The sequence below is a fragment of the Trichechus manatus genome, unplaced genomic scaffold (assembly GCF_000243295.1).
Source record: "Trichechus manatus latirostris isolate Lorelei unplaced genomic scaffold, TriManLat1.0 scaffold00111, whole genome shotgun sequence".
Classification (NCBI taxonomy): Eukaryota; Metazoa; Chordata; class Mammalia; order Sirenia; family Trichechidae; genus Trichechus; species Trichechus manatus.
Genome location: NW_004444047.1, coordinates 251,331 through 277,675, shown reverse-complemented (window position 1 = coordinate 277,675; position 26,345 = coordinate 251,331). Strand labels below are relative to the sequence as shown.

The window sequence follows — 26,345 nt, the reverse complement described above, 5'->3', positions numbered from 1 at the left end:
GCTATGAGTCAGAACCGACTTGACAGCACCTAACCACAACAACAACACCTCCACCGCCCACACCTACCCATTGACGTGTATGGACATCTGTCCATAGCTCCTCCATCCGCACATACCCATGTTGTTGTTGTTAGGTACCACTGAGTCGCTTCTGACTCATAGCGACCCTATGTACTACAGAAGGAAACACTGCCCGGTGCTTTGCCATGCTAACAATCATTGTTATGCTTGAGCCCATTGTTGTAGCCACTGTGTCCGTCCATCTCGTTGAGGGTCTTCCTCTTTTTCACTGACCCTCTACTTTACCGAGCATGATGTCCTTCTCCAGGGGCTAATCCCTTCTGACAACATGTCCAAAGTGTGTAAGACATAGTCTCGCTATCCTTGCTTCTAAGGAGCCTTCTGGTTGTACTTCTTTCAAGACAGATTTGTTTGTTCTTTTGGCAGTCCATGGTATATTCAATATTCTTCGCCAATACCACAATTCAAAGCCGTCAATTCTTCTTTGGCTTCCTTATTCGTTGTCTAGCTTTCACATGCATATGATGTGATTGAAAATACCATGGCTTGGATCAGGCTCATCTTAGTCTTCAAGGTAGCATCTTTGCTTTTTAACACTTTAAAGAGAGGTCTTTGGCAGCCAATTTGCCCAATGCAATGTGTCTTTTGATTTCTTGACTGCCGCTTCCATGGGTGTTGATTGTGAGTCTGAGAAAAGTGAAATCCTTGACAACTTCAATCTTTTCTCTGTTTATCACGATGTTGCTTATTGGTCCAGTTGTAAGGATTTTTGTTTTCTTTATGTTGAGGTATAATCCATATTGAAGGCTGTGGTCTTTGATCGTCATCAGTAAGTGCTTCAAGTCCTCTTCACTTTCAGCAAGCTAGGTTGTGTCATCTGCATATTGCAGGTTGTTAAGGAGTCTTCCTCCAATCCTGATGCCCCTTTCTTCTTCATATAGTCCAGCTTTCCAAAGAGATGTAATAACTTCCGTCTGTACCTCCTCCCTCCACACCTACCCATGGATGTGTAATAACATCCATCTATAGCTCCTCCATCCATGCCTATCCATGAACATGTAATAACATCTGACACTGTTGGCTTCCAACAGCGTTTGTAGGGGTGAGGATGATGATGTATCAGGTTTGGAATTATTACATGTCGGCCACCTGGCTCTCTTACACCAGAACTCCTGGCTTTGTTCTGTCATTGCTGCCCCATCCTCTGCTTGTTAAAAGGCAGACCTTGTGGTGGGCAGAGTGTGGGAGCTAGAGCCAGACGACCCAGCCATGCTGGCTCCTTGCCATGTGGCTGCGGCAGCCTCTTGTCCTCCCTGTGCCTTAGTTTCCCGGTCTGTGAGATAGACTCGTATACACCTGCCTCACGAGTCCATCGGAGGATGATTTCACTAACACAGAGTCTGACTGCATGCTCCCCTTGTGGGAGGAGGCACCGGGCAGCGGGCAGGATGATCTTGGCGTGAGAAGTACCCTCTGAGCACTGGAGTCAGTAGAGCACTTGTCACCCACACCCACCGCTCTTTACGAAGTCACAGGGGTTGAAATGCTTGTAGGATGTCTCCATGGGATGAGGATGGCTGTGGTGCAGGTTAGTCATGATTTCATAAAATGAAGGAATGACCAGTCCCAGTGTCACTGTCAACAGCTATGGGCACCCCAAAGGAGCAAAGCCAAGGAGAAAGCCAAAGGCAGTGACAGGCCTGAGGTTAGGGGTGTGGCCAGCCAGGGGGTGCTCCCCAGCCCCAGCTTTGGGATCTTTAGGTTGTCAGGGCCAAGAAGATTCTTTCCAGGCCGTACCTGCTGTTAAGCAGCACAGTCTACTGTGAATGCCACATTGTACTGTGTCTGAGGAGGCCAGCGGGTGATGGCTGTAAGGGACAAGGATGAGCTTTTTGAGCGTGTGTGATGTGTTGTTTCCATCTACACCGAAGCCTTTACCCCTCTTCAGCTCTACGAAGCTTTCACCTTCCTGAAGGGGCTGGGAGCTGTGATCCTGGTCCACGCGGAAAATGGAGACTTGATCGCTCAGGTGAGTGTGAATTCCAGCCCCCAATCTGTTTGATCTTGTTGGGAAGTGGGTTATAAAGGGGGGATGGATTAACGAAGTGACTGGGCAGTGAGGGCCAAGCCAGGAGCAGGAAGCTGTCTCAGACACACCAGGTGAGTCTCCTAACCTGCCTGCAGGGTGGCCTTGGAATTTTTGTCATCATCTTTACAATAGGGGTGACAGAACTGCCCTGGGAGTCCAGGGAGTCTGCAAGGGACAAATGAAGACTGAACAGGAACAAACACTCTGCAGACCAGGGGGTCGAGGCAGCCCACACGGAAGCAGGTGTTGCTCAGGGGAAGTTGGAGGCATGCGGGATGGAGTCCAGGACAGGAGCAAGTGTCCAGCCCAGTGTGTGTCCTTGGGCAGGACCCCAGCCCACCACAGAACTCACTCGTCATCTCTAATGCCTGCCTCGAGAGTGCTTGTGAGGATCAAACGAGATCGCACATGTGGCGTTCGACCTCTGACACACACAGGCCCAGAAGTGGGGAGGATGGGACGTGAGGAGTTGTGAGGATCAAATAAGATCAAGCGTGTGACGTCGGTGTGGCATTTCACCTACGACACACACAGGCCTGGGTTTGGGAAGGATGGGACCGTGAGCACATCCCAATCTCTAGCTGCAGGCAGAGGGTCTGATTCTGCCTCCTTTTGACTACTCCCTGGCAGCGCCCTCCAAGTCCTCATTTCCACTAACAGTTCACTTAGTCTCTAACATGTTCCTAAAAGTTCCTTGCACCTCTGTGCACTGCCTGGCTCCGCAGCCCTCCCAGATTTTATGCAATTGTTGTGGTAGGACCCCACTTCTGGTACCAAACTGCATTGCCTATCTATGGCTGTGTGACAAATTACCCCAGAGCTCAGCACCTCAAAACCATGAGCATTTCTTGTCTCATTTCCTCGGGTTGGGAATGTACGCAGGGTCTCACATAGGCTGTGGTGAGGTGTCACTGGGGTAGGCCGAGTCACCTGTAGGCTGACCTGGATCCAGGATTTGCTTCCTAGATCATGTGCATGGCTGTTTCTAGGGCTCTCGCAGGCTGTTGGGCGGGGAACCTCTGTTCTCTGCTGGCTGCTGGCCAAGGCCTCCATGTTCTGAGCCTGTGGGCATCTCACAACGTAGCAGCTTCTGTCAGCAAGAACGAATGAGAGAACAGGAGAGCAGAGAAAGACAGAAGCCCGGTGTTCCCGTAATCTGAACTCAGAAATGAACCCTGCCTCTCAGGCTGCGGCGTGCTCATCAGAAGCAAGGTACAGGGACCAGCTACACTCAGGGGAGTGGATCCCACGGGCCATGAAGAACAGGAGTCAGGCCATGGGACCACCCAGAGCTGCCCACCACACACATCTCAACTTTGCGTGGTTCTGAGCTTCCTGTGACAGGAGCCGTGCAGTCGGCGCTCATGTGGGCTCTTTGCTGTGTGGTCTGTGAGACCTACCCATGCTGCCGTGTGTAGTTTGTTCTCTCAGTGCTGCGTGCATATGTCATGACTTATTCTTCAGCTGGTGGACATTTAGATAGTTTCACATTTGGGACTATTTGGAATGAAGTCGAACGCATGTTAGCATTTATTTGGGTATGTACTAAGGAGTGTGATTGCTGGGTCTCTTAGGCATCTAGTGCTGCTAGAACAGAAATACCACAAGTGGATGGCTTTAACAAAGAGAAATTTATTTTCTCACAATCTAGTAGGGTACAAGTCCAAATTCAGAGCATCAGCTCCAGGGGAAGTCTTTCTCTCTCTGTTGGCCTTTTCATCAATCTTCCCCCGGACTAGGCGCTTCTCTGCACAGGGACCCTGGGTCCAAAGGATGTGCTCTGCTCCTGGTACTGCTTTCTCGGTGGTATGAGGTCCCCCATTCTCTGCTTGCTTCCCTTTCCTTTTGTCTCTTGTAAGATAAAAGGTGGTGCAGGCCACACCCTAGGGAAACTCCTTTTACATTGGATCAGGGATGTGACCTTGGTAAGGGTGTTATACAATCCCACCCTAATCCTCTTTAACATAAAATTACAGTCACAAAATGGAGGACAACCACACACTACTGGGAATCATGGCCCAGCCAAACTGATACACACATTGTTTGGGAGACATAATTCAATCCATGGCACTGGGTCATACCAGTTGCAGTCAAGTCAACCCCTATTCCTGGAGACTCCATGTGTGTCAGAGTAGAACTGTGCTTTGTAGGGTTTTTACTGGCTGATTTTTCAGAAGTAGGTCACCAGGCTTTTCTTCTGAGGTGCCTCTGGGTGGACTTGAACCTCCAACCTTTTGGTTAGCAGCCGAGCGCATTAACGTTTGTGCCACCCAGGGACTCCTCTGGGCCTTAGGGTGTGCATGTCCCACTTCTGTAGCTGCTGCTGAGCCGCTTCCAGGTATGCGGATCTCATCCCCTGTGGTTCAGCTCACAGCCTCCAACACTGGAGGGTTTTTCCCCTTCAGGGGTTTCTTGGCACCACACGTTGCCAACTTAAGATTTAGCTTTCTCAGCTCCAATAAGTCGGTTGCCATTTGTCCATCTGCTTTCTAGCTTTCAAAACTACCGTCTACTGCCTTCTCTGCATTTTCTTGGTCCTGTGGACGTTTCTGTCCCTTTAGTGGGTTTCAGCAGGGAGCAAAGATAACACATGTTCTCAACCCACGCTCTTAGCTGAAAGCCCTTCGCTATGCTTGTTTTCCTCTGGTGTTTTCCCCATTATGTCATCTCCTTTCTTCCTGTAAACAGAAGAGTCACTGACATTTGAACAATCTTGCATAGAGATTTCTCCATAACATAAGCAATTTACAGAAAGGCTTTGTAAACACCATCTTCAATAGCTGCAAATTATTCCCTTGTTTACTTACCTCCCCGCTAGCTGTGAGACCTTGAAGCTATTTCCAGTTTATGCTCCTGTAATAAACCTGAGCTTCCATCCACAGACGCACAGTTGAGGTTGTGATTCTTTTCCATGGGGGCGGGCTCAGAACTCATGGGGGCACGTGTCCAAGATGAACGATATCAAATGTAGGAGTTAAAGTTAGCACACATGTGCACCAGTGCTCATTGCAGCATTATCCGCAACAGTTAAGAGGTGGAAAAACCCAAGTGTCCACAAACAGATGAATGGATAAACACAGTGTGGTCCACCCATACAATGAAATACTTGCTGTTGTTAGCTACCATCGACTTGGTTCCAACTCATAGCAACCCTGTCTACAACAGAACAAAACACTGCCCCGTCCTGCACCCTTCTCACCGTCGTTGTTATGCTTGAGCCCATTGTTGCAGCCACTGTGTCAATCCATCTCCTTGAGGGTCTTCCTCTTTTTCACTGACCCTCTACTTTACCAAGCATGATGCCCTTCTCCAGGAACTGATCCCTCCTGATAACATGTCCAAAGTATGTGAGATCAAGTCTCACCATCCTTGCTTCTAAGGGGCATTCTGGCTGTATTTCTTCCAAGATAGATTTGTTCATTCTTCTGTCCATGTATATTCAATATTCTTTGCCAACACCATCATTCAAAGGCATCAATTCTTCGGGCTTTCTTATTCATTGCCCAGCTTTCACATGCATATGAAGTGATTGAAAACACCATGGCTTGGGTCAGGCACACCTTAGTCCTCAAAGTGACGTCGTTGCTTTTCAACACTTTAAAGAAGTCTTTTGCAGCAGATTTGCCCCATGATATACATCCTTTGCTTTCTTGACTGCTGCTTCCGTGGGCGTTGATTGTGGATCCAAGTAAAATGAAATCCTTGACAACTTCAATCTTTTCTCTGTTTATCATGATGTCGCTTACTGGTCCAGTTGTGAGGACTTTTGTTTTCTTTATGTTGAGGTGTAATCCATATCGAAGGTTGTAGTCTTTGATCTTTATCAGTAAAGTGAAGTCTTCTTCACTTTCAGCAAGCAAGGTTGTGTCATCTGCATATTGCAGGTTGTTAATGAGTTTTCCTCCAATCCCAGTGCTTCATTCTTCTTTATATTCTCCAACTTCTGGGATTATTTGCTCAACATACAGATTGAATAAGTATGGTGAAAGGATGCAACCCGATGCCCACCTTTTTTTAAATTTTAAACCATGCAGAATCCTCTTGTTCTGTTTGAACAACTGTTTCTTGATCTATGTACAATTTCCACATGAGCACAATTAAGTGTTCTGGAATTCCCATGCTTCTCCATAATTTGTTATCTACACAATTGAATGCCTTTGCATACTCAATAAAACATGGGTAAACAGGTGTCATAGACTGAATTGTGTCCCCCAAAAATATGTGTCAACTTGGCTAGGCCATGATTCCCAGTATTGTGTGATTGTCCACTATTTTGTCATCTGATGTGATTTTCCTGTGTGATGTAAATCCTACCTCTATGACGTTAATGAGGCAGGATTAGAGACAGTTATGTTAATGAGGTAGGATTCAATCTACAAGATTAGATTGTGTTTTAAGTCGGTCTCTTTTGAGATATAAAAGAGAGAAGAGAGGAGAGAGACAGGGAGACCTCATACCACCAAGGAAGCACTGCCAGAAGCAGAGCACGTCGTTTGTGCCCAAGGTCCCTGCGCTGAAAAGCTCCTAGACAAGGGGAAGATGGATGACAAGGACCTTCCCCCAGAGCTGACAGAGAGAGAAAGCCTTCCCCTGGAGCTGGCACCCTGAATTAGGATTCCTAGCCTCCTCGACTGAGAGAATACATTTCTCTTTGTTAATGCCATCCACTTGTGGTACTTTTGTTGTAGCAGCACTAGAAAACTAAGACAACAGGTAAACATCTTTCTGGTATTCTCTGCCTTCAGCCAAGATCCGTCTGACATCAGCAATGATATCCCTTGTTCCACATCCTCTTTTGAATCCAGCTTGACTTTCTGGCAGTTCCCTTTCAATGTATTGCTGCAATCATTTTTTAATTATCTTCAGGAATTTTACTTGTGTGTGATGTTAATGATATTGTTTAATAATTTCCACATTCTGTTGGATTACCTTTCTTTGGAACAGGCACAGATATGGATCTCTTCCAGTCGGTTGGCCAGGTAACTCTCTTCCAAATTTCTTGGAATAGACGAGTGAGCATTTCCCTAGCTGCATCTGTTGGATGAAATATCTCATTTGGTATTCAGTCAATTCCTGGAGCCTTGTTTTTTGCCAATGCCTCAGTGACACTTGGACTTCATCCTTCAATACTATCGGTTCTTGATCATACGCTGCCTCCTAAAATGGTTGAACATCAACTGATTCTTTTTGCTACAGTGACTCTATGTATTCCTTCCATCTTCTTTTGATGTTTCCTGCGTTGTTCAATATTTTGCCCATAGAATCCTTCAGAACTGCAACTCAGGGCTTGAATTTTTTCTTCAGTTCTTTCAGCTTGAGAAATGCCAAGCGTGCTTTTCCCTTTTGGTTTTCTGACTCCAGGTCTTTGCATATTTTTCATTATAATACTTTACTTTGTCTCCTTGAGCTGCCCTTTTATTTCTTCCATTCGCTTCAGCTACTTTGCATTCAAGAACAAATTTCAGAGTGTCTTCTGGCATCCATTTTGGTCTTTTCTTTCTTTCCTGTCTTTTTAATGACCTCTTGCTTTCTTCATGTATGATGTCGATGTCATTCCACAGCTTGTCTGGTCTTTGGCCATTAGTGTTCAACGCATCAAATCTATTCTTGAGATGATCTCCAAATTCAGGTGGGATATATTCAAGGTCGTATTTTGGCTCTCATGGACTTGTTTTAATTTTCTTCAGCTTCAACTTGAACGTGGATATAAGCAATTGATGGTTTGTTCTGCAGTCGGCCCCTGGCCTTGTTCTGACTGATGATACTGAACTTTTCCATTGTCTCTTTCCACCGATATAGTTGATTTGATTCCTGTGTATTCCACCCAGAGAGGTCCACATGTATAGTTGCCATTCATATTGTCGAAAAAAGGTATTTGCAATGAAGAAGTTGTTGGTCTTGCAAAATTCTATCATGCAATCTCCAGCATTGTTTCTGTCACCAAGGCCGTATTTTCCAGCTACCGATCCTTCTTCTTTCTTTCCCACTTTCTCATTCCAGTAGCCAGTAATTATCAGTGCATTGTGGAACACTACTCAGCCATAAAGAGAAGTGCAGTCCTGATACATGCTGCAACATGGATGAACCTTGAAAACATCATGCTGAGTGAAATAAGTCAGGCACAAAAGGACAAACATTGTATGATCCCACTTACGTGAAATATCTAGAATAGGCAAATGCAGAGAGACAGAAGTTTATCAGAGATTACCAGGAGCTGAGGGGAGAAGGGAAGCAGACTTATTGCTGAAGGGATCCTGAGTTTCTGTTTGGGGTGATGTAAAACTTTTGGAAATAGGTAATGGTGATGGTTGCCCAGCATGGTAAGTGTAATGTCACTGAGTTGTACACCAAAAAATTGTTAAAATGGCAAACTTTTCATTACATATATTTTACTACAGTAAATTAAAAAATTTATATATATTAGCATAGCTTGCTTCCAGGGCATGTGAATTTAAAAAAATAAAATAAAATAAAATTGCTCCTGGTGTGAGGAAGCCTTGGAGTGAATGGATGTGAACCTGGACCCTCAGCCCAGGGATCCGTTTGGAGGTGTATGATGAACATGAGGTGGAAGCTTTCTGCCAGAAGGCAGTGCCAGGAGGGAAGTGGAGTAGACTGATGACAGACGCTGCCAACCCATGAGCTCCTCCCGAAGCCAGCTCTGTGCCCCGCACCCCACAGACCTCGTCTGCATTCACAGAGCGACTCTCCATGTTGCCCAGCATGAAGAGGAGGATACTGAGGTGCCACAGTTGGTCAGTTCAGGAGCTAGACCCCAACTTAGGACTTCTTGATATCAGCATCTGTGCAAAACTCAAACACCACACTTGTTCCCAGGGAAGATCCATGCCTCGGAGGCTGGAAATGGAGGGCTGGTGGCTGGCTGGGAGCTGGGGACACAGCAGGTCTGGCTGTGACATCCATTTCATCAGCAGGGCTAGGTGGGCTGATGAAGGGCCAATTTTAGACCTTGTGCAAATCCCTCACCCTCCCATCCTCGGCTGCCCTAGCCGTCTACCAGGGCGTTGGAGAGGGTTCCCCCAGCTCCAGTGTTCTGTGATCGCTGACTCATGTATCCTTGTCTTGTAGGAACAGAAGCGAATCTTAGAGATGGGTATCACTGGTCCCGAGGGCCACGCTCTGAGCAGACCCGAAGAGGTAAAGCACCTCCCCAGGTGGCACTAGGTCTGACATCCTGCAACTCACCTGGTGCTGCCCTGGCGGAACTGCCCCCAGGCCACCTCTGTCCCCCATTTTTCCTGGGTGTCACCCCTGTGTCCCAGTGGAACAGCCCATAGGCCACCTCCACCCACTGTCCTCCCTGGGCAAGTCACCCTCTCTGCCCCAGTGGGACAGCTCACAGGCCACCTCTGTCCACTCTCCTCACTGGATGAATGACCCTGTCTGCCCCAGTGGAACAGCCTGCAGGCCATCTCCATTCCCTGTCCTCTCTGGGAGGGTCACCTCATCTGCCCTGGTGGAATAGCCCACAGGCCACCTCCGTCCTTCCTTCCTAGGTGGGTCACCCTGTCTGCCCCAGTGGAATAGCCCACAGGCCACCTCCGTCCTTCCTTCCTGGATGGGTCACCCCGCCTGCCCCTGTGAAATAGCCCACAGGTCACCTCTGTCCTTCCTTCCTGGGCGGGTCACTCATCTGCCGTGGTGGAACAGCCCACGGTCACCTCCACCTCATCTGCGTACTGCCAGGGGCTCACTGAAGGGCAGGCAGGAGCTCTCGGATGTCATTAGAGTCACAGTGTGAGCAGTGCAGACAAAACAAAACACAGCTGGGTGCTTTATAAGTGACAGATGTGTCAGGCACCTCGTCCACCCCAGGTAGAGTCTTCCCACATGGCACGTAGAGCATGCCCAGCAAGTGTTCCCTCTCCCAGTCCGGGTTCACCTGCATTTGACTGACTTCTTTTCTCTTGGCCCACACCGTGTTCCTCCTCTGACCCCCAAGATCTCCCTGTGACAAATTAATTTAGAGGAGTACGAGCAGGCAGCCAGGACAGCCCCAGGGACACAGGTGGTAGCTGCCCCCCAACCATGTCTTTGCCCCCAGCTCGAGGCTGAGGCTGTGTTCCGGGCCATCACCATTGCCGGCCGCATCAACTGCCCGGTGTACATCACCAAGGTGATGAGCAAGAGTGCAGCGGACATCATTGCGCTGGCCAGGAAGAAAGGTACGTGGTCGGGCAGGGGGCATTCAGGGAGGGGTGTGTGCAGGGTGAGGCCCCCAGGCAGGGACCAAGGTGGAGCCCCCAGAACTCCCAGGCAGGGACCAGGGCAGAACCACACAGGAAGGATTGGGCAGATACGGATGTGGGGTCCACTGCTTTCGGATTCAACTCCTGGGTGTGCCACGCATCTGTGCGACCTCAGGAGGGTCATGGCGGGTCTGAGCCTCAGTTTACCCGTTTGTGGAATTAGGTGAGCCATCCCCACCTGGCACATCCTAAGCTGCTCTGCAGACTCTAGGCTCTGTCCTGAGGCTTTGTCCCCTGGTGAAGTTGCTCAGTAGGGAGCCGGCCAGGCTGCAGCCCTCGGGCCACCCACCCTCCTGGCACTTCCTCCTGGGCAGGGGTCCCATAGCTGGTGCCTCCTCTGGGTTTGCTGGGCCTGCACCAAGGTCTCAGCTGTGAGTCAAGAAGGAGGGAGAAGTCGGGGGCGGCCCCCTGCCGGACTCCAGGGGTCCCAGGAGGAAGCTGTGTGCCTCAGGCCCACCATAAGCTCTGAGTCCCATGTCCTCGTCTCTAATGTGGATGAAAAGAGCTGATGAGCCTGAGGGGCATCAGTGACGCATCCGTGTGTCAGCAGGTGTGAGCTGATGCTGCTCTCAGGCCCGGGCCAGTTGTACCCTCCCTCGTGACTGCCCCCCACCCACGCGGTGCCCACCTCCCACCCTCTTGGTGCTCTGACACCCAACTCCATGTGGGGTCCAACCCCCACCATCCTGGTGCCCACCCCCACCCTCATGGGCACCCCCCATGTGGTGTCCTTCCCCTACTCTCCCTCATGCCTATCCGCCACCCTCACCCCATCCTCCACCCTCACGGTGCCCGGCCCCCATCTCCACACGGGGCACGCTGCAGACCAGGGGTGGACGCGCAGCTCCCTCGGGGCGAGGGCTCACTGGAGGCACCGTCACCTGCTCGGTGGCTCACTGCAGAGATTCGGCGGGGAGAGGGGCACGCGGGAACAAGGACTGTGAGGTCTGCGAGGCGTCTGCGATCCTCACGGTCAGACTGAGAAGGACAGAGGCTGCCCGGAGCAGCCTCTTCCTCCCAAACTCAGAGACAGACAGACACACAGACACACAGGGTGTGGCTAGAACCCCGTGGAGCTTGTGGTCAAGGCCTTTCCCCACCTGGACACGGTCAGCCCAGTTCACTCTGGACCACGTGATTCAGACCGGGCAGCTGCGGTCAGTGGGACAGCCAAATGGGGAGAAGCACCAGTGACCACGACACCCTGACGTCCACCCTCTGGACACACATCTCTGCCTTAATCCTCGCAGGAGTCCAGACAGGAAGCATGGCCAGCTCCGTTTTTAACATTTTAATGATGAATATCTAGCCTGATATATCCAAAATATCATTCCAGCATGTAGCTGATATAAAAATCATGCATGAGACATTTTGTGCGATTCTCTGCGTCCTGCCCGAAGTCTGGTGTGCATCCGGCACTCAGCAATCTCAGTTCCGGAGAAGCCCGGTTTCAAGTGCTCACAGCCGAGTGTGGTCATGGCTGCCGTACTGGACAGAGCGTGCTAGTGTTTTTGAAGAGCAAGTTGATTTCAAGAGGCATGATATAGAGAACACTCTGTGCACGGCTTAAAGCCATTGCCGTCGAGTCGATTTGGACTGCTAATGACCCTATAGGACAGAGTAGATCTGCCCCATAGAGTTTCCAAAGAGCAATGGTAGATTCAAACTGCCGACCTTTTGGATAGTAGTCACAGCTCTTAACCACCGCACCACCAGGCTCCATGCGCAACTTAGGGGAAGAGCGAGCCGCCACTCAGGAGCGGGAAGTGGTGATGGCCAGGTGAGGCCTTTGGTCCAGAGCTGCACTGTCAGGAGGGTGGCCACTGCCACATGCAGCTACTTACATTTAAGTAGAATTCAGTGGAATTTAAGCCACCTCCCTCCCTCTCGCCTCCTTGCCCTTAGTCTGGGCCCCCTGGAATCACCTCCCAGATGCAGTACGCACTTAGATCCCCTCTTTGGCAGACCCCACACCAGCTCAGCAAACTGTCTCTGTGCGTGGGGTCACACAGCTGTCAGAGGAGATGATGAGAAGATCCCAGCACCCAGCAGGCTGCTGAGCAGATCCGCGGGCGCGAAGCCCCCAGCTCGATGCTGAAGATGTGGGGAGCTCACACCCACGGCCACTACATATGAGTGGCTGGACCCTGGTGGGTGAGGAGGCTGGTGGCCTGTGGCCCGCTGGGTCCTCCTCCCTTGAAGGCCCTGCTGCTGTGCCTGCAGCTTCGCCCACAAGAGGCTCCCACGCTGACTTGCTATGTCTTGCTCTCCCCTAGGTCCTCTTGTCTTTGGGGAGCCCATTGCTGCCAGCCTGGGGACAGACGGCACCCACTACTGGAGCAAGAACTGGGCCAAGGCGGCCGCCTTTGTGACGGCTCCACCCCTGAGCCCGGACCCCACCACACCTGACCACCTCACTTCCCTGCTGGCCTGGTGAGAGTGGACGTGGGCCGGGGGCCCTGGCTGGGCTATGGGCGGGAGCCAGATGTGGGTGGAGGGACATCAGGCAGGCTGTGGGCGAGAGCTGGACTTGGGGAGGAGGGCAGACCCGGGTGTCCAACCTTCCCAGGCCTGGGCTCACACCCCAACAGCGCACAGCTCATGTTGCGTCCAGTGGCCTCAGGGAGCTGAGACTCTCTTTTGTTAAATAACTGCTCCTTGCTGTACTGACACCTCAGATTTGTGTAACAACCACCTGAACACCTACTGTGTGCCGGTGCAGCAGTGCATCCCGAGGTACCAGGATCGGGAATTAGAGGCTGGGTCCCCCGTGCACCGTGCCAGCCTGTAGCTGCTCTCTGCCTCAATTTACCCATCAACAAGGTGGGGAGAATGTAGTTCCCACTGCCTAGACTTGTGGTAGAGCTCTGGTGGTGCAGTGGTTAAGAGCTCAGCTGTTAACCGAAAGGTCAAATCCAGCAGCTGCTCTTTAGAAACTCCACAGGGCAGCTCTACTCTGCCCATAGGGTCACTGTGAGTCAGAATCAACTCAAAGGCAACAGGTTTGGTTTTTCAGGCTGGTGCTGAGACACGCAGGTGAAGACCAGGGACTTGGGACTCCATTTGTGGTAGCTATCGCTTGCAAAGCACCCACCATGGTACATGCACATAGTAGGAGTACAACCACACCACTCCCCCTCTGTCAGCTGTCATGGGGAAGGCTGGAGGGTGCACATAGTAGGAGCACAGCCACACCACTCCACCTCTGTCAGCTGTCATGGGGAAGGCCTGCAGAGAGGAGTGGGCTGCTCTGGAAGCTCAGGGCAGGCTGGGGGTGGGGGTGGGGGAGTAGAGGGGACCGCGGAGCTTCCTGGAGGCTGGACCTTGGGGGCGGGGAGGGTCTGCACAGTGAATGAGGACCAGACTGGGCCTCTTGGCAGAAGTAACAGCATGAGCGAGGCAAGGAGGGATGCCCACCGTGGAACCTCTGACTCAGTGAGGAGAAGCCCAGCCGTGCCGGTCCCAGCCCAGTCTGGGGGCACAACTAATGGGAGAAGTCCAAGGGCACCCTGTCTCCCCCAAGGCTGCTGCCCCCAGGCTCGCTCATCCTGGAGCTCGGACCAAAGACCACGGACTCTGGCCGCTTCTCGGCCCCTTTCACCCTCCTGGCTCTAGCCAACTTCCTCTCGACTCCTCACAGGCCCGTCTGTTCCCAAACTTGACCCCTACCTCCACTTAGCACCGTCTGTTCTCCGCAAGTGCCCAGGTGTTTTAAAACCTAAATCAGCCGGTCCAGCCTCTACTCAGAAGTGGTTTCTCGTCTCAGAGTAAAACTTCGGGGCCCCAGGGTCTGGTCTTCATGGCCTCGCCCACTGGCCTGCTCCACACAGCCTGCTGCCACAGGGCCTTTGCACTCGGGAGGCGGGTGGCACAGCGCTGCTGAGTGAACAAGGGGCCTGACCTCTGAATCCACCCGGAGTGTCCAGGGGGCTGCTGCTGTGCCCGAACTCTGCATTTGCAATCACGTTTGTAACGCCTCCACGATTCAGGCGGCCAGCAGGCCCCTCGTGGGCCAGAGGACGTTTCCTCTCCAAGGCCTGAGGTGCTCAGCAAACCCTGGAGCCACTTCCCCAGGGAACACACTCGGTTCACGCACAGGCCAGCCGCCCCACCCACGTGAAGACCAGTGTTGTGACTTCAAGTTACTGCCTCGAGCACCTCAGACAGCTGAGGGCAGGGCGCAGACTCCCAACACCGGCATTTCCATGTCTGCACGGCTCACAGTACTGAAGGGTTCTTTTTTATTTTATTTGTTTGTTTTTTTCTGCTCTCAATTATTTCTTCTCTTTTTGCACTGAGATAAAATTCACATAACACAAAATTCACTGTGCACTACATTTTAAAGAGGAAGATAAGGGGGTGGGTGGAGAGAAAGGGAAGCCAAGCCAAGGGAGGGGATGGGCATTTGGCACCTGCTGGGCTGAGCAGACTTGGTGGAAAGTCTTTTCTCTGCACATGAAGAAAGGCAGAACAGCTTGCCTGGCCGAGCGGCACAGAGCCGGGATTTGGAAGCAGGCCTGTCAGACTTGCACAGCCAGGTCTCATAGAGCAGGCTGTCCCGGGGTTTCCCGGGGTCCCCTCCCGGTGAGGTGGGAGTAGAGACAGCCTGGCACGTGCTCTGGCTCGTCCCCAGCATTCAGTGAGAGCCATCTCCTGCCGCCCAACTGGCTCCTCCGTTCTCACATGACATCGTGGGCAAAGGCCTTTCCATGTCCCCACACCCACGAGGTGCCCAGAACACTCCTCCCGAGGTTCCTGGTTTGGGGTGCATGGCGGGTTGGGTCTGAAGTCGGGGCCCCAGGTGAATGCAGGTCTGAGCCCGCCTGTTCCCTCCTCCCAGCGGGGACCTGCAGGTGACAGGCAGTGGCCACTGCCCCTACAGCACGGCCCAGAAGGCGGTGGGCAAGGACAACTTCACACTGATCCCTGAGGGCGTCAACGGGGTCGAGGAGCGCATGGCTGTCATTTGGGACAAGGCGGTGGTAAGGGCACTGGCTGTGTCTGGAATGTTCCAGAAACACCCGCCAGGTCATCGAAAGAGGATTCGTTATACACAGCTGGCCCTTAAATCTTCCTCCTTTCTTGAAGTGGATGCACGGGGAGGAAGTGGGGGAAGCCCACAGGAAAGCACCTCAAGTCGCTTAGCGCTCTCCTGTCCCAGAGTCACTGGCCCTGCACTGTCTTAACCACAGCTCAGAGAACCAAGGGCACGTAAACTGTGGGTTCGTGAGTGTGTGTGTGTTGTGTGTTTGGGGCTAGGGTGAGTATGTGTGTGTGTGTGTGTGTGTGTTTGGGGCTGGGGTGAGAGTGTGGAGAGAGTTCCTGTTGCAAAGGGCCCAGGCCACTCTCTGACCACTGACTTGTGCACCAATGAGAGGCCACCATAGCTCCCGTGTGCAGCCCAGCGGGGTTTCTGGTCTGATGAGCCAGGCCCTGTGCATTCTCCCCGTGCCCCCAGGCAGAGGAGAGCACGCACCCCCACTGGGAGTTCAGGAGGCCACGCGGTCTGGGCTCGGGACTCTTGTCATTGTGGGTTTGCCTGTAGGCCACAGGCAAGATGGACGAGAACCAGTTTGTGGCTGTCACCAGCACCAATGCCGCGAAGATCTTCAACCTGTACCCCAGGAAAGGGCGGATTGCCATGGGCTCAGATGCTGACGTGGTCATCTGGGACCCCGACCGGGTGAAGACCATCACGGCCAAGAGCCACAAGTCGGTGAGTCTGCCCCTCCAGCTGCGCCTGCTCTGCAGGCATCTCAGAAGTCACTGGCTAAAACCAGAGCACAGTTTTCCAACAGGACACGGTCTGTCACCTGTGTGTCTGTCATTCAGATCCGCCATGGGAGGGGGGGGGAGCAGGCAGCTCCACTAGTTCTGGGCTCATGCACCCACAGCCTGTCTCTCTCTCTCCCCACTCTCTCTGTCTCTCTCTGTGTCTTTCTAAATTCATTTCTCTGTGTGTGTGCCTCTGTCTCTCTCTCTCTCTCCCCCCTCTGTCTCTCTCTGTGTGTCTCTCTCTCTATATCTCTATTTCTCTGTGTGTGTGTGTCTCTGTCTCTATCTCTCTCCCCCCTCTCTGTCTCTCTCTGTATCTCTATTTCTCTGTGTGTCTCTGTCTCTGTCTCTCTCTCTGTGTCTCTGTCTGTATCTCTGTGTCTCTGTGTGTGTCTCTGTCTCTCTGTGTCTCTCTCTCTCTGTATCTCTATTTCTCTGTGTGTGTGCCTCTGTCTCTGTCTCCCTATCTCTCTCCCCTTCTCTCTGTCTCTCTCTCTGTGTCTCTTTCTCTGTATCTCTATTTCTCTCTGTGTGTGTCTCTGTCTCTATCTCTCTCCCCCTGTCTCTCTCTGTGTGTCTCTCTCTGTATCTCTATTTCTCTGTGTGTGTGTCTCTGTCTCTCTCTGTGTCTCTCTCTCTATCTCTCTCCCCGTCTCTCTCCCCATCTCTCTCTCTGTCTCTCTATCTCTCTCCCCCCTCTGTGTCTCTCTGTATCTCTCTTTCTCTGTGTGTGTCTCTGTCTCCATCTTCTCTTTCTGTGTGTCTATCTCTCTCGTGTCTGTATTTCTTTTTCGGTGTCTCTGTTTCTCTTTGTGTCCTCAGGTAGGATTAGGGCCCACCCTACTCCAGTAGGACCTCATGTTTATCTGTAACATCTTCAAAGACCTTGTTTCCAAGTAGGGTCACGTTCATAAGTAAAGGGGTTAGGACTTCAACACATCTTTTGAGAGGACACAATCCACCCTGACACCAGCCAGGCTGGGTTCTGTGTTAGGGGCAGGTATTGTCATAATTCAGCCACATCTTATTTTTGGAGTTCTTCCGTGGTTTTAGTCCCGACATCAGTCTCTTGTGTTGGGTGTATTGCTATTAATCAGTAAGAAAGTAGACAGAAGTGGATTAGTAACCTGCCTGAGGTTACCCATCTAGCAAGTTAATTGCGTTGGGTTAAACTTGGGGAAGTGCTCCCTTTGTGCGGGCCAATCTGAATTGTGCTGTTGGCATCAAGAGGGCACTTCTGGACCCCCTGAGGCAGTTTGTCGAAAGCATTTTGTCTGTTCCATTTTCACGTCCAAAGCAATGCCAGTCACGTGTGCAGGGAACTGGTGCTTTGCAGAACGAAGATTGAGAATGTGTACTAGAGATTAGTTTTCTTTTTTAAAGTTTTTAAAGTATTACCTTTCTTTTAACAATTAGAACAGATAGTTCTTATGTATTAATCGGTGATTAAATTTTTAAGTCAACTTTTCTGTAAAAAAAAAACAGCTTTAATCCTTTCATATCTTAGTGGACAAAGCATTTGCTTCAAAGTGCCACATAACAGATGGGCATTTATGTTTGTATATGTGCAGCCTATATTTTTAAAACTTTATTGAGATATAATTCATGTAATACAAATTTTACCATATTCAACTCAAGGGTTTTAGCATAGTCACAGGCTGTGCAGCCAGCACCATGGTCTAATTCCAGAACATCTCATCACCCCAAAAGGAAGCCCACACCCACTAGCAGTCACTCCCCATCCTTCCTCCCCCAGCCCCTGGTAACCACCCGTCTATTTTCTGTATGTGGATTTTCCGGTTCTGTACATCCCATATGCACAGAGTCATACAATATGCAGCCTTTGTGTCTCGTTTATGTCACTCAGCATAATGTGCTCAAGTCCCCTCCATGTAAGAACTTCACTTCTCTTTATGCGGAATAATACTCCATTGTATGGATGAGCCACATTTTGTTTATCCATCATTCATTGCTGGATTAAGAGCCAACAGCAGTCCTGACCTCCTGGATCAGGGATAGGAGGGAGAAGAGTTTTTATCAAGGTTGTTTGTTTGAATTTTTTTGTTGTTCACATACTACCTTTAAGAAATGAAATAATTAACTTTTAAAGTCTTATGTAACTGTGAAATATAGAGTTTGGCATTTGTGAATAATAGAATCCCCCAGGTTAGGGATACCCCGCAGGTGCCGGAGGTTGGCCAGTTATGACTGGCAGAGAAGGGACTTTCTTCCTGCAATCCACATTTGTACTTCAGCAAAAGTGTGCATTACGGAAAAACTAGACATTCAGGGTGACTCAGGAAGAGTTGGATCCAGGGGGATCTTGTTAAAACGTAGATTCTGATTCAGTATATCTGGGGTGGGAATGCAAGTTCTCACCAGGAGGTCTAAATGAAATGAACCAGTTTGAAACCTTGACTGTGAGAATAGCCAAATGAAACAAAGGAAAACAAAATGATCACCAGCCCTCCCAGTTACTCAAACATATGATAAAGCTGTAATCATTAAAACAATGTGGCATTAGTACAAGAGACAAGAGAGTCAAGAGACATACTGGCCACACGTGAGGATGTGGTTTACAAGAAAAGAGACAGTTCAATTAGTTAGAAAAGGTAGGTTATCCAGCTGGTTGTGGGAGGACCTGCCTTCTCAGGCTGGGTCTCTGCTGTGCGCTTTACCACAGAATAAATTCAAAATGTATCAAAGATTGAAACATAAATACAACTACAAAAGGACTAGAATAAAACAGATTTTGTTTTTAAATAATGATTTTGAAGAGGAGAAGCCTTTTCCAAGCAAGACACAAAACTTAGAAACAAACCGTAAAGGAAAAGATTGGTCTATCTGACCAGTGACTGCATAAAAATTAAACAAATTAAAAAAAAAAAAACCTGCATGGCAAAAGAAAAAAACAGTTACTTTATATATGAGATCAAACCACAAAGGACAAACTGGGGAAGTATTTGCAATGCACAGGACAAAGCGCTAAATTCCTTAACATTAAAATGTCTTTAAAAATCAATAAACATTTTACCAAAAACCGGACCGACAAGTAGAACCATGCACAAAAAACAGTTACACAATAAGAAATGTACCAATGGCTTATGTTCACTTAAAAAGAGACCCAGTTCTTGCTTACAATTAAACAAATGCAATTTACAGCAACAGCAAGGTGCTGCCCTTGCCTGCCTCGGGCTGTGAGAACAGACTTTGCCGGCCACAGAGGAGATCAGACTCGGGTGGGCAGGTACATGGAGGTTTGTGGGAATGGGAACTGGAGCCACCGTTTGGGAGGACACATCTGTTGAAGCTTGAAATCCCTGTGCTCCTTGGATTTCACGTCTCAGAATATGTTCACACGTGCAGATGAAGCAGGCAGGGGAATGTTTCAGCCTTGTTTTTTGCAAAATCATGGCAACAATTGTCCATCACAGGGAGTTGGGTGAATAAATGGTACAAACGGTGTGACGGAGACTGCTGCAGCTTAAAGAATGCTGGCAACGTTTGAAGCAGCGCACCTGTGCCGGTGGGGAACAGTCGCCCAGCTGAGGGGAAGCCCTGTGTACGGAGGGCTTGCATGGCTGAGGTGAGACAGTCTTTCACTCACAGAACATGTCTAGGACACAGAGATCTGTCTAAGGCTGTTCCTCAGTCTGAGGTAGAAGAGAGACTTCTTTACTGAATACCTTTTATACCATTTGATTCTTTTAAAATCACGTACATGACATAATTTTAAAATAATCAATAGTAAACAGTTGATTTGGATCCATAGTCAACACCCATGGAAGCAGTAGTCAAGAAATCAAACAACGCATTGCATTGGACAAATCTGCTGCAAAAGACCTCTTTAAAATGTTAAAAAGCAAAGATGTCTCCTTGAAGACTCAGGTACGCCTGACCCAAGCCATGGTATTTTCAATCTTATATGCATGTGAAAGCTGGACAGTGAATAAGGAAGACCAAAGAAGATTTGATGCCTTTGAATTATGGTGTTGGCGAAGAATAGTGAATATACCACGGACTGCCAGAAGAAAGCACAAATCTGTCTTGGAAGAAGTATAGCCCGAATGCTCCTTAGAGGCAAGGATGGCAAGACTTCGTCTCAAATACCTTGGACATGTTATCAGGAGGGACCAATCCCTGGAGAAGGACATCATGGTTGGTAAAGTAAAGGGTCAGCGAAAAAGAGGAAGACCCTCAATGAGATGGATTTGACACAGTGGCTGTAACAATGGTCTCAAGCGTAACGATGATTGTGAGGATGGCAAAGGACTGGGCAGTGTTTGGTTCTGTTGTACATCGGGTTGCTGTGAGTCAGAACCCACTCAAAGTCATCTAACAACAACAATAACGAATTCGCATAATAACTGACCAATCACCTTTCTAGACTAAACTGGCCAATCCTCTGGCAAGTGGCTCCATCTGTTTGCATAATAGGTGACATTTTCTGCCAGCAGGGACTGGCTTCTTCCCTGGGCAAATGTACAAGCTTCTCCAGAGGACTCGGGAAACTGTAACAAGGGCAAGGTAACAGCTCCTCAGGGCCCAGGGGAAAGTCTCCCAGGCTGGTGTTTGTTTGCTTTTTTCTTTTTCACAGAACGAAGGCAAAAGCCCACATAAAGAAATTTATTTCACCACACTGAATGAAATAAGCCAGACAGACAAGGACAAATACTGTAGGACCCCCATTTATATGAAATATCTAGAATAGGCAAGTCCATAGAGACCAAAGTTTGTTAGTGGTTACCAGGGGCAAGTGGGAGGAGGCAAGGGAGAGTTATTGCTGAAGGGGCACTGAGCTTCTGTTAAGGGTGATGGAAGATTTGGGCGATGAATAGTGGTGACGGCTGTACGACATGATGGATATGATATCACTGAATTATACATCATGAAATTGAACATTATGATTGTATAAAAGGAATTTTGAAATGCAAATGTTTTATTACCACAGTAGAAATACATTTAAAAAAAGAAGTGAAACTTGGGTCTCTGTCGCAGGCTGTTGAGTACAACATCTTCGAAGGCATGGAGTGCCATGGCGCCCCGCTCATGGTCATCAGCCAGGGCAAGATTGTCTTCGAGGACGGCAACATGAATGTGAATAAGGGTGTGGGCCGCTTCGTCCCCCGGAAGCCTTTCCCTGAGCACCTCTACCAGCGCGTCAAGATCCGGAGTAAGGTGAGCACGTCTGCAGAGGGTGGGGTCAACCTCTTAGCGAGGGAGGGTCAGCTGTGGGCAGACTTACGTGTCAGGACTGGACCGAGAGTCTGCAGGGGCCACAGAGGCTTTGTAAACTGTAAGGGGGTGTGCACACGGGGGACGGAAGGTGCCGTGGGAGCACAGTCCCTCCTCCTCTAGGTCACCTCATCCCCCCACGTGACCCTTGTCCTGCAGATTATAAACCTGCTGTTCTGTGGAAGGCCCTGAGGCCTGCCGTGGCGGAGCACCACACCCTGGTGCTAAAGCTGGGAGTCTGAATTTAGGGTGCAGGGCAGGGCCGTGCTCCCTCCAGAGGCTCTGGGGGAGGATCTTTCCTTGTCTCTTCCAGCTCCTGGTGGCCCCGGGCGTTCCTTAGCCTGTGGCAGCATCACTCCAAGCTCTGCCTCCATCACATAGGCCTCTTCTCTCTGCGTCTCTCTGTCTGTGTCTCTTCTTGTAAGGACCCCAGTCGTTGGGTTAGGGCCCACCCTACTCCAGGGTGATTTCATCTTAATGATTACATCTGCCAAGACCTTATTCCAAGCAAGATCATGTTCTGAGGTTCTGGGGGGCATGAATGTAGGAGGACCCCATTCAGCCCAGTGAAGACACTTACTGTACTCACGTGGCCGGAGAGACCACTGCACTCGGAAGCACCACTATTTTGATGGATATTCACAAGCACCCCAGCACACCAGGGAGAGATGGTGCCTCCAGGGACAGCTCAGCTGCGCCCCGCTCCTTCCAGAGCAGACCTTTCCTCTCTCTCCTCTCCCTTCCATTTTTGCGTCTTTTTCCCCCTTCTCTTGCTTAGCCCTGACTTAGCATCCCAATTCGGGGGAGACCTTTCCACAGCTTCAGGTGGACCCACCACCAGCACAATCAGCTGTCCCCGTGTCAACCTGCTCCCATACAGCACAGCTGATGTTTGCCGGAAAGGCATGTGGGGGGCCGGGGTCCCACTCTTCTTGTGCTTCATAAACTCGCCACCACCAGCACTTTAGATGGGAAGCCCAGTGACCTGTGGTTTGCAGGCCCCGGGCACTCACTGTGAGGCTCTGGGTCCGATTCTGTCCTTCTCCATCTCCATACGGTGCCGCAGACGGTGGCCGCGGAGACCAAGCGAGTTAGATACGAGAGTAGGAGGATTGGCAGGGCTGGGTCACAGCAGGCTTTGTGAGGACAAAGGGCTTGTGTAAATTTGGGCTGAGACAGCCTCGTCCCTGCTAATCTGTTTGAACTGGAGACTTGTGGTGAAGGGTTCAGAGGCCTGGACTCAAATGCCCACCCCCTCAGAATCCACCTCTGGGCCACCGAAGCCCTGAAGAGCTACTGAGGAGCATCGGGGGTGGGAGACACTCAGAATGGGTTGGGGAAGCTGAGGTGCTGAGAAGAATGGACGCAGAGCCCTGGGGCAGAGGGGGACCACACGGTGGGGGGGACTCAGAGCCCCTGGGGCAGAAGGGGACCACATGGGGTTTACGCAGAGCCCTGGGGCAAAAGGGGACCATGGGGTGGGGGGACGCAGAGCCCCTGGGGCAGAGGGGGACCGCATGGGGGGGATGCAGAGCCCCCGAGGCAGAAGGAGACCACACAGGGAGGGGGACACAGAGCCCTTGGGGCAGAGGGGGACCACACAGAGGGGGGAAACAGAGCCTCTGGGGCAGAGGGGGACCACACGGGGGGCACAGAGCCCCTGGGGCAGAGGGGGACCACAAGGGGGAGTGTAGAGCCCCTGGGGCAGAGGGGTACCATACGGGGGGCTGTCCACAAGATGGGGGCCTAGCTGGAGTCACACGATGTCGTGGACTCGTGCAGTGACCTGAGAGGTCCGTGGTGCTGTTTTTGTGGGCCCAGCTAATGTCCACACTTCTCACTGTCCCCAACCCGACACTCCCAGCTGGCCGGCAGCCCCCCTTACCCTGAGCCTTGTGGCTTCTCTGCACAGGGCCATCCCCACAGCCCAGCCAGTGGGGTGGGGTTCGTGGGCACATATGTGGGTACATGTGTCCTGTGGGTCAGGACTGGGGGTGCCCCAGCCTCTCTGAGCTCAGCCCCCAGGGCTGCCCACATGTCACCCTGCCTCCACTAGGTTTGCTCCTTCTCGCCTCCTTCCCTCCCTCCTTTCTGGAATCTCCTCCCAAACACACCACCTGCCCCAGTGCCTTGTCTGGGGGGAGTGGGGTCAGCTTCTCAGGAGCCCAGAGAAAACAGCTCTGACCCATTCGTCCTGGTGTAGGGGGAGGAGGGCAGGTCAGGGAAACTGGTCTCCTCTTGGAAGTTGCTGTGGGGGCCTCCTGCACAAAGCTGTGCTGTGTGTATGTGTGTGTGTGTGGTGAGGTATATGTGTGTATATGTGGTGTGTAGTGTGAGTGGTGTGTGTGTGTATGTGTGTGTGTATGTGGTGTGTAGTGTGAGTGGTGTGTAGTGTGAGTGGTGTGTGTGTGTATGTGTGTGTATATGTGGTGTGTAGTGTGAGTGGTGTGTGTACGTGATGTGAGTGGTGTGTACGTGTGTGTGCTGTGTGTGTACACGTGTGTGTGTGTACACACGTGTGTCTGTGTGCTGCATGTGGGTGTGTGTGTACGTCCAAGCCCACCTCGGGCCTGTCCGAGCAGGAAGACGGCCTGAGTCTTGCCAACCGGTCCCCCTGCCTGCCCTGCAGGTGTCCGGGCTGCAAGGCGTCTCCAGAGGCATGTATGATGGCCCCGTGTACGAGGTGCCGGCCACACCCAAGTATGCAACCCCTGCGCCTTCAGCCAAGTCCTCACCCTCCAAACACCAGCCTCCGCCCATCAGGAACCTTCACCAGTCCAACTTCAGTTTATCAGGTGAGACGGCCTCCTGGCGAGCCAGGTGAGGCAGGCACGGACACCACCTGCTGGGTGCCTGCTCTGGCCACTCCAGCCTCCTCAGTCCCGCTGGTTTACAGAGCACTTTCTTAACCGCTGGGTTTATCGCATCCACACAGCAGTTTTAGGTTTACAGAAACCTGTCACAGAAAGTACAGAGAGTTCCCACCTTATCCTACGCAAGCACACAGTTCCCCATCGTAACACCTCCCGTTCCTGTGGTACATCCGTTACAGCTGACAACTGGTACCGATACTTCATTATTCACTAAAGTCCACAGTTCACAGCAGGGTTCGCTCTGTGCTGCACAGTCCCATTGTTCCTCTTTTTGAAAGAGGAAGCTGAGGCCCAGGTAGCCGCTCAGCACAAGGACTCGATGTGAACACGGCGGACTTCTAGGCTCCAGCTGCGGCGCTGCCTGACTGCCACATGGGGGCAGCACTGCAATGGGGAGGGCTGGGAGAGGGACTTGGTCCAGCAGAACATGTGGGGAAGGGCACGTGGTGTGCACTGTGGTGGTGCCGGGACACAGTGGACGGTGGGCCATGCGGTCAGCTGGTCAGTGCAAGGGCCAGGACACCCTGGTTACAGGGCCAGACGGTGAGTGTTCTGGTTCCTGAGCCGAGCTGCAAGGCTGAGGCTATGGTACTGTACAACTATTACAGTATAACCATTTAAAAATGTAAAGACACACAACACAGGCAGAGGGTGGGTTTGGCCCATGGCCAGAGTTTGTTGACCCCTAGTCTCACAGCAGAGATGGATATTTAAGCAGAAAAGATAATACACTTAGCAAAAGAGAGAGTGGGAGGGCAGAGGGCAAGGGGGGGTGATGAAAATCTGTTTAAATTGTGAATGATGGCACCCACCTCCCAGTCCGCAGTGTCTGTCTTAGTGGGACACGAGCCGGGGTTCCCCGGTGTCCCCCTCACTCCCAGGAGTGGAAGAGTGTCTTGCACATCGATTGTGACTCCAGTATTTAAAGATAACTAACGTCTGCTCAACACAGGCCCTAAGCAACCCGAGCATCGTGAATGATGCTCCATCAACAGAGCAGGGGCTGGCTGCAACGCCGGGAACGGCTGTCTGGTGGGGCCACACACGCATTTATTTATTCTTAGCTTATGCGGCTCACAATAGCAACTAGAGATGGAGAGAAAAGCCCCTTTCAGGACAAGAATAACAATAAAACTAAAAGTAGCCTGATCCTCTACAGAGCCCCTGACGCAGCCCTCACTCAGCCTCAGGCAGCTGGCAGTGACCTCGCAGGCTGCCACCAGCATAGACGCTCTCCAACATCAGCAACACCTCCACGAAGTCCTTCTCAGTGTCTCCGTGTCTGCATGATGCTGCTTTGTGCAGATGCAGCGTGGTGCACTGAACTAGTCCTGTTGGCCAACAGGTGTTTTCAAAGCTCCTGACATGTAGCCAGCAGGTACAGATGGTTATGGGGACAAAGTATTAAGCTCTAGGCCTGATTCCTGGTTCCTGGGCCTTTAGGAGATTCCTGCAGTACCAGGAAGACACATTATCTACCAATGGAAGACCAAAGTTGCAGTGGCTGACGGATAGGCCACATACTCTCAGAGTTGGGGGGGGAGGGGCGGGGCTCGTCTGAGCTGCTGCCCTAAGTTTACAGAAAAGGAAATGAGGCTGAGAGAGGAGGTGTCTTGTACCAAATTAAGCAAGCTGAAGCATGGTTTGAACTAGGACCCGAGCCTCTTGGCTGGATCCTAGGAGAGCTACACACACCTTTCAGAATTATCTGTCATGCACGTGTTCAGTTAATGCATAATTACCTAGCACCAGGCACAAGGCTTGGCGCTAGACTTTTAAATCATTGTCTAACAGCAATGAGAGCAGAAGATTAGAACGATGGTTGGCAGACGTGCCCACTGCCAGTGAAGCAAGTGAGTCCACCTCTGAGTAGTTCACACATACATGCATGGGTATACACACACGTGCACACACATGCAGATACGCATGCATGTGTGTGTGTAAGTGCACGTGTGCAAACACCAAACATGGAAATGCACACACATCACATATACACCACCACACATGTACGCACACCACATAGACTCCACCACACATGGGCACACACCACATATACTCCACCACACACGGGCACACACCACA

The 26,345-nt window shown here is 51.1% G+C and overlaps 1 protein-coding gene across 2 annotated transcripts in view; it reads left to right on the top strand.

The window, feature by feature from the left end:
• Window positions 1-26,345, top strand: part of CRMP1 (collapsin response mediator protein 1) — a 69,659-nt gene that overhangs the window by 41,031 nt on the left and 2,283 nt on the right. For both annotated transcript variants that reach the window (XM_004383492.1, XM_012557599.1), the window contains exons 6-13: window positions 1,970-2,050; window positions 9,200-9,268; window positions 10,176-10,296; window positions 12,657-12,813; window positions 15,221-15,362; window positions 15,926-16,096; window positions 21,154-21,333; window positions 24,020-24,185. In XM_004383492.1, the coding sequence (XP_004383549.1) occupies window positions 1,970-2,050; window positions 9,200-9,268; window positions 10,176-10,296; window positions 12,657-12,813; window positions 15,221-15,362; window positions 15,926-16,096; window positions 21,154-21,333; window positions 24,020-24,185 (1,087 nt within the window). The remainder of the gene's footprint in view (window positions 1-1,969; window positions 2,051-9,199; window positions 9,269-10,175; window positions 10,297-12,656; window positions 12,814-15,220; window positions 15,363-15,925; window positions 16,097-21,153; window positions 21,334-24,019; window positions 24,186-26,345) is intronic.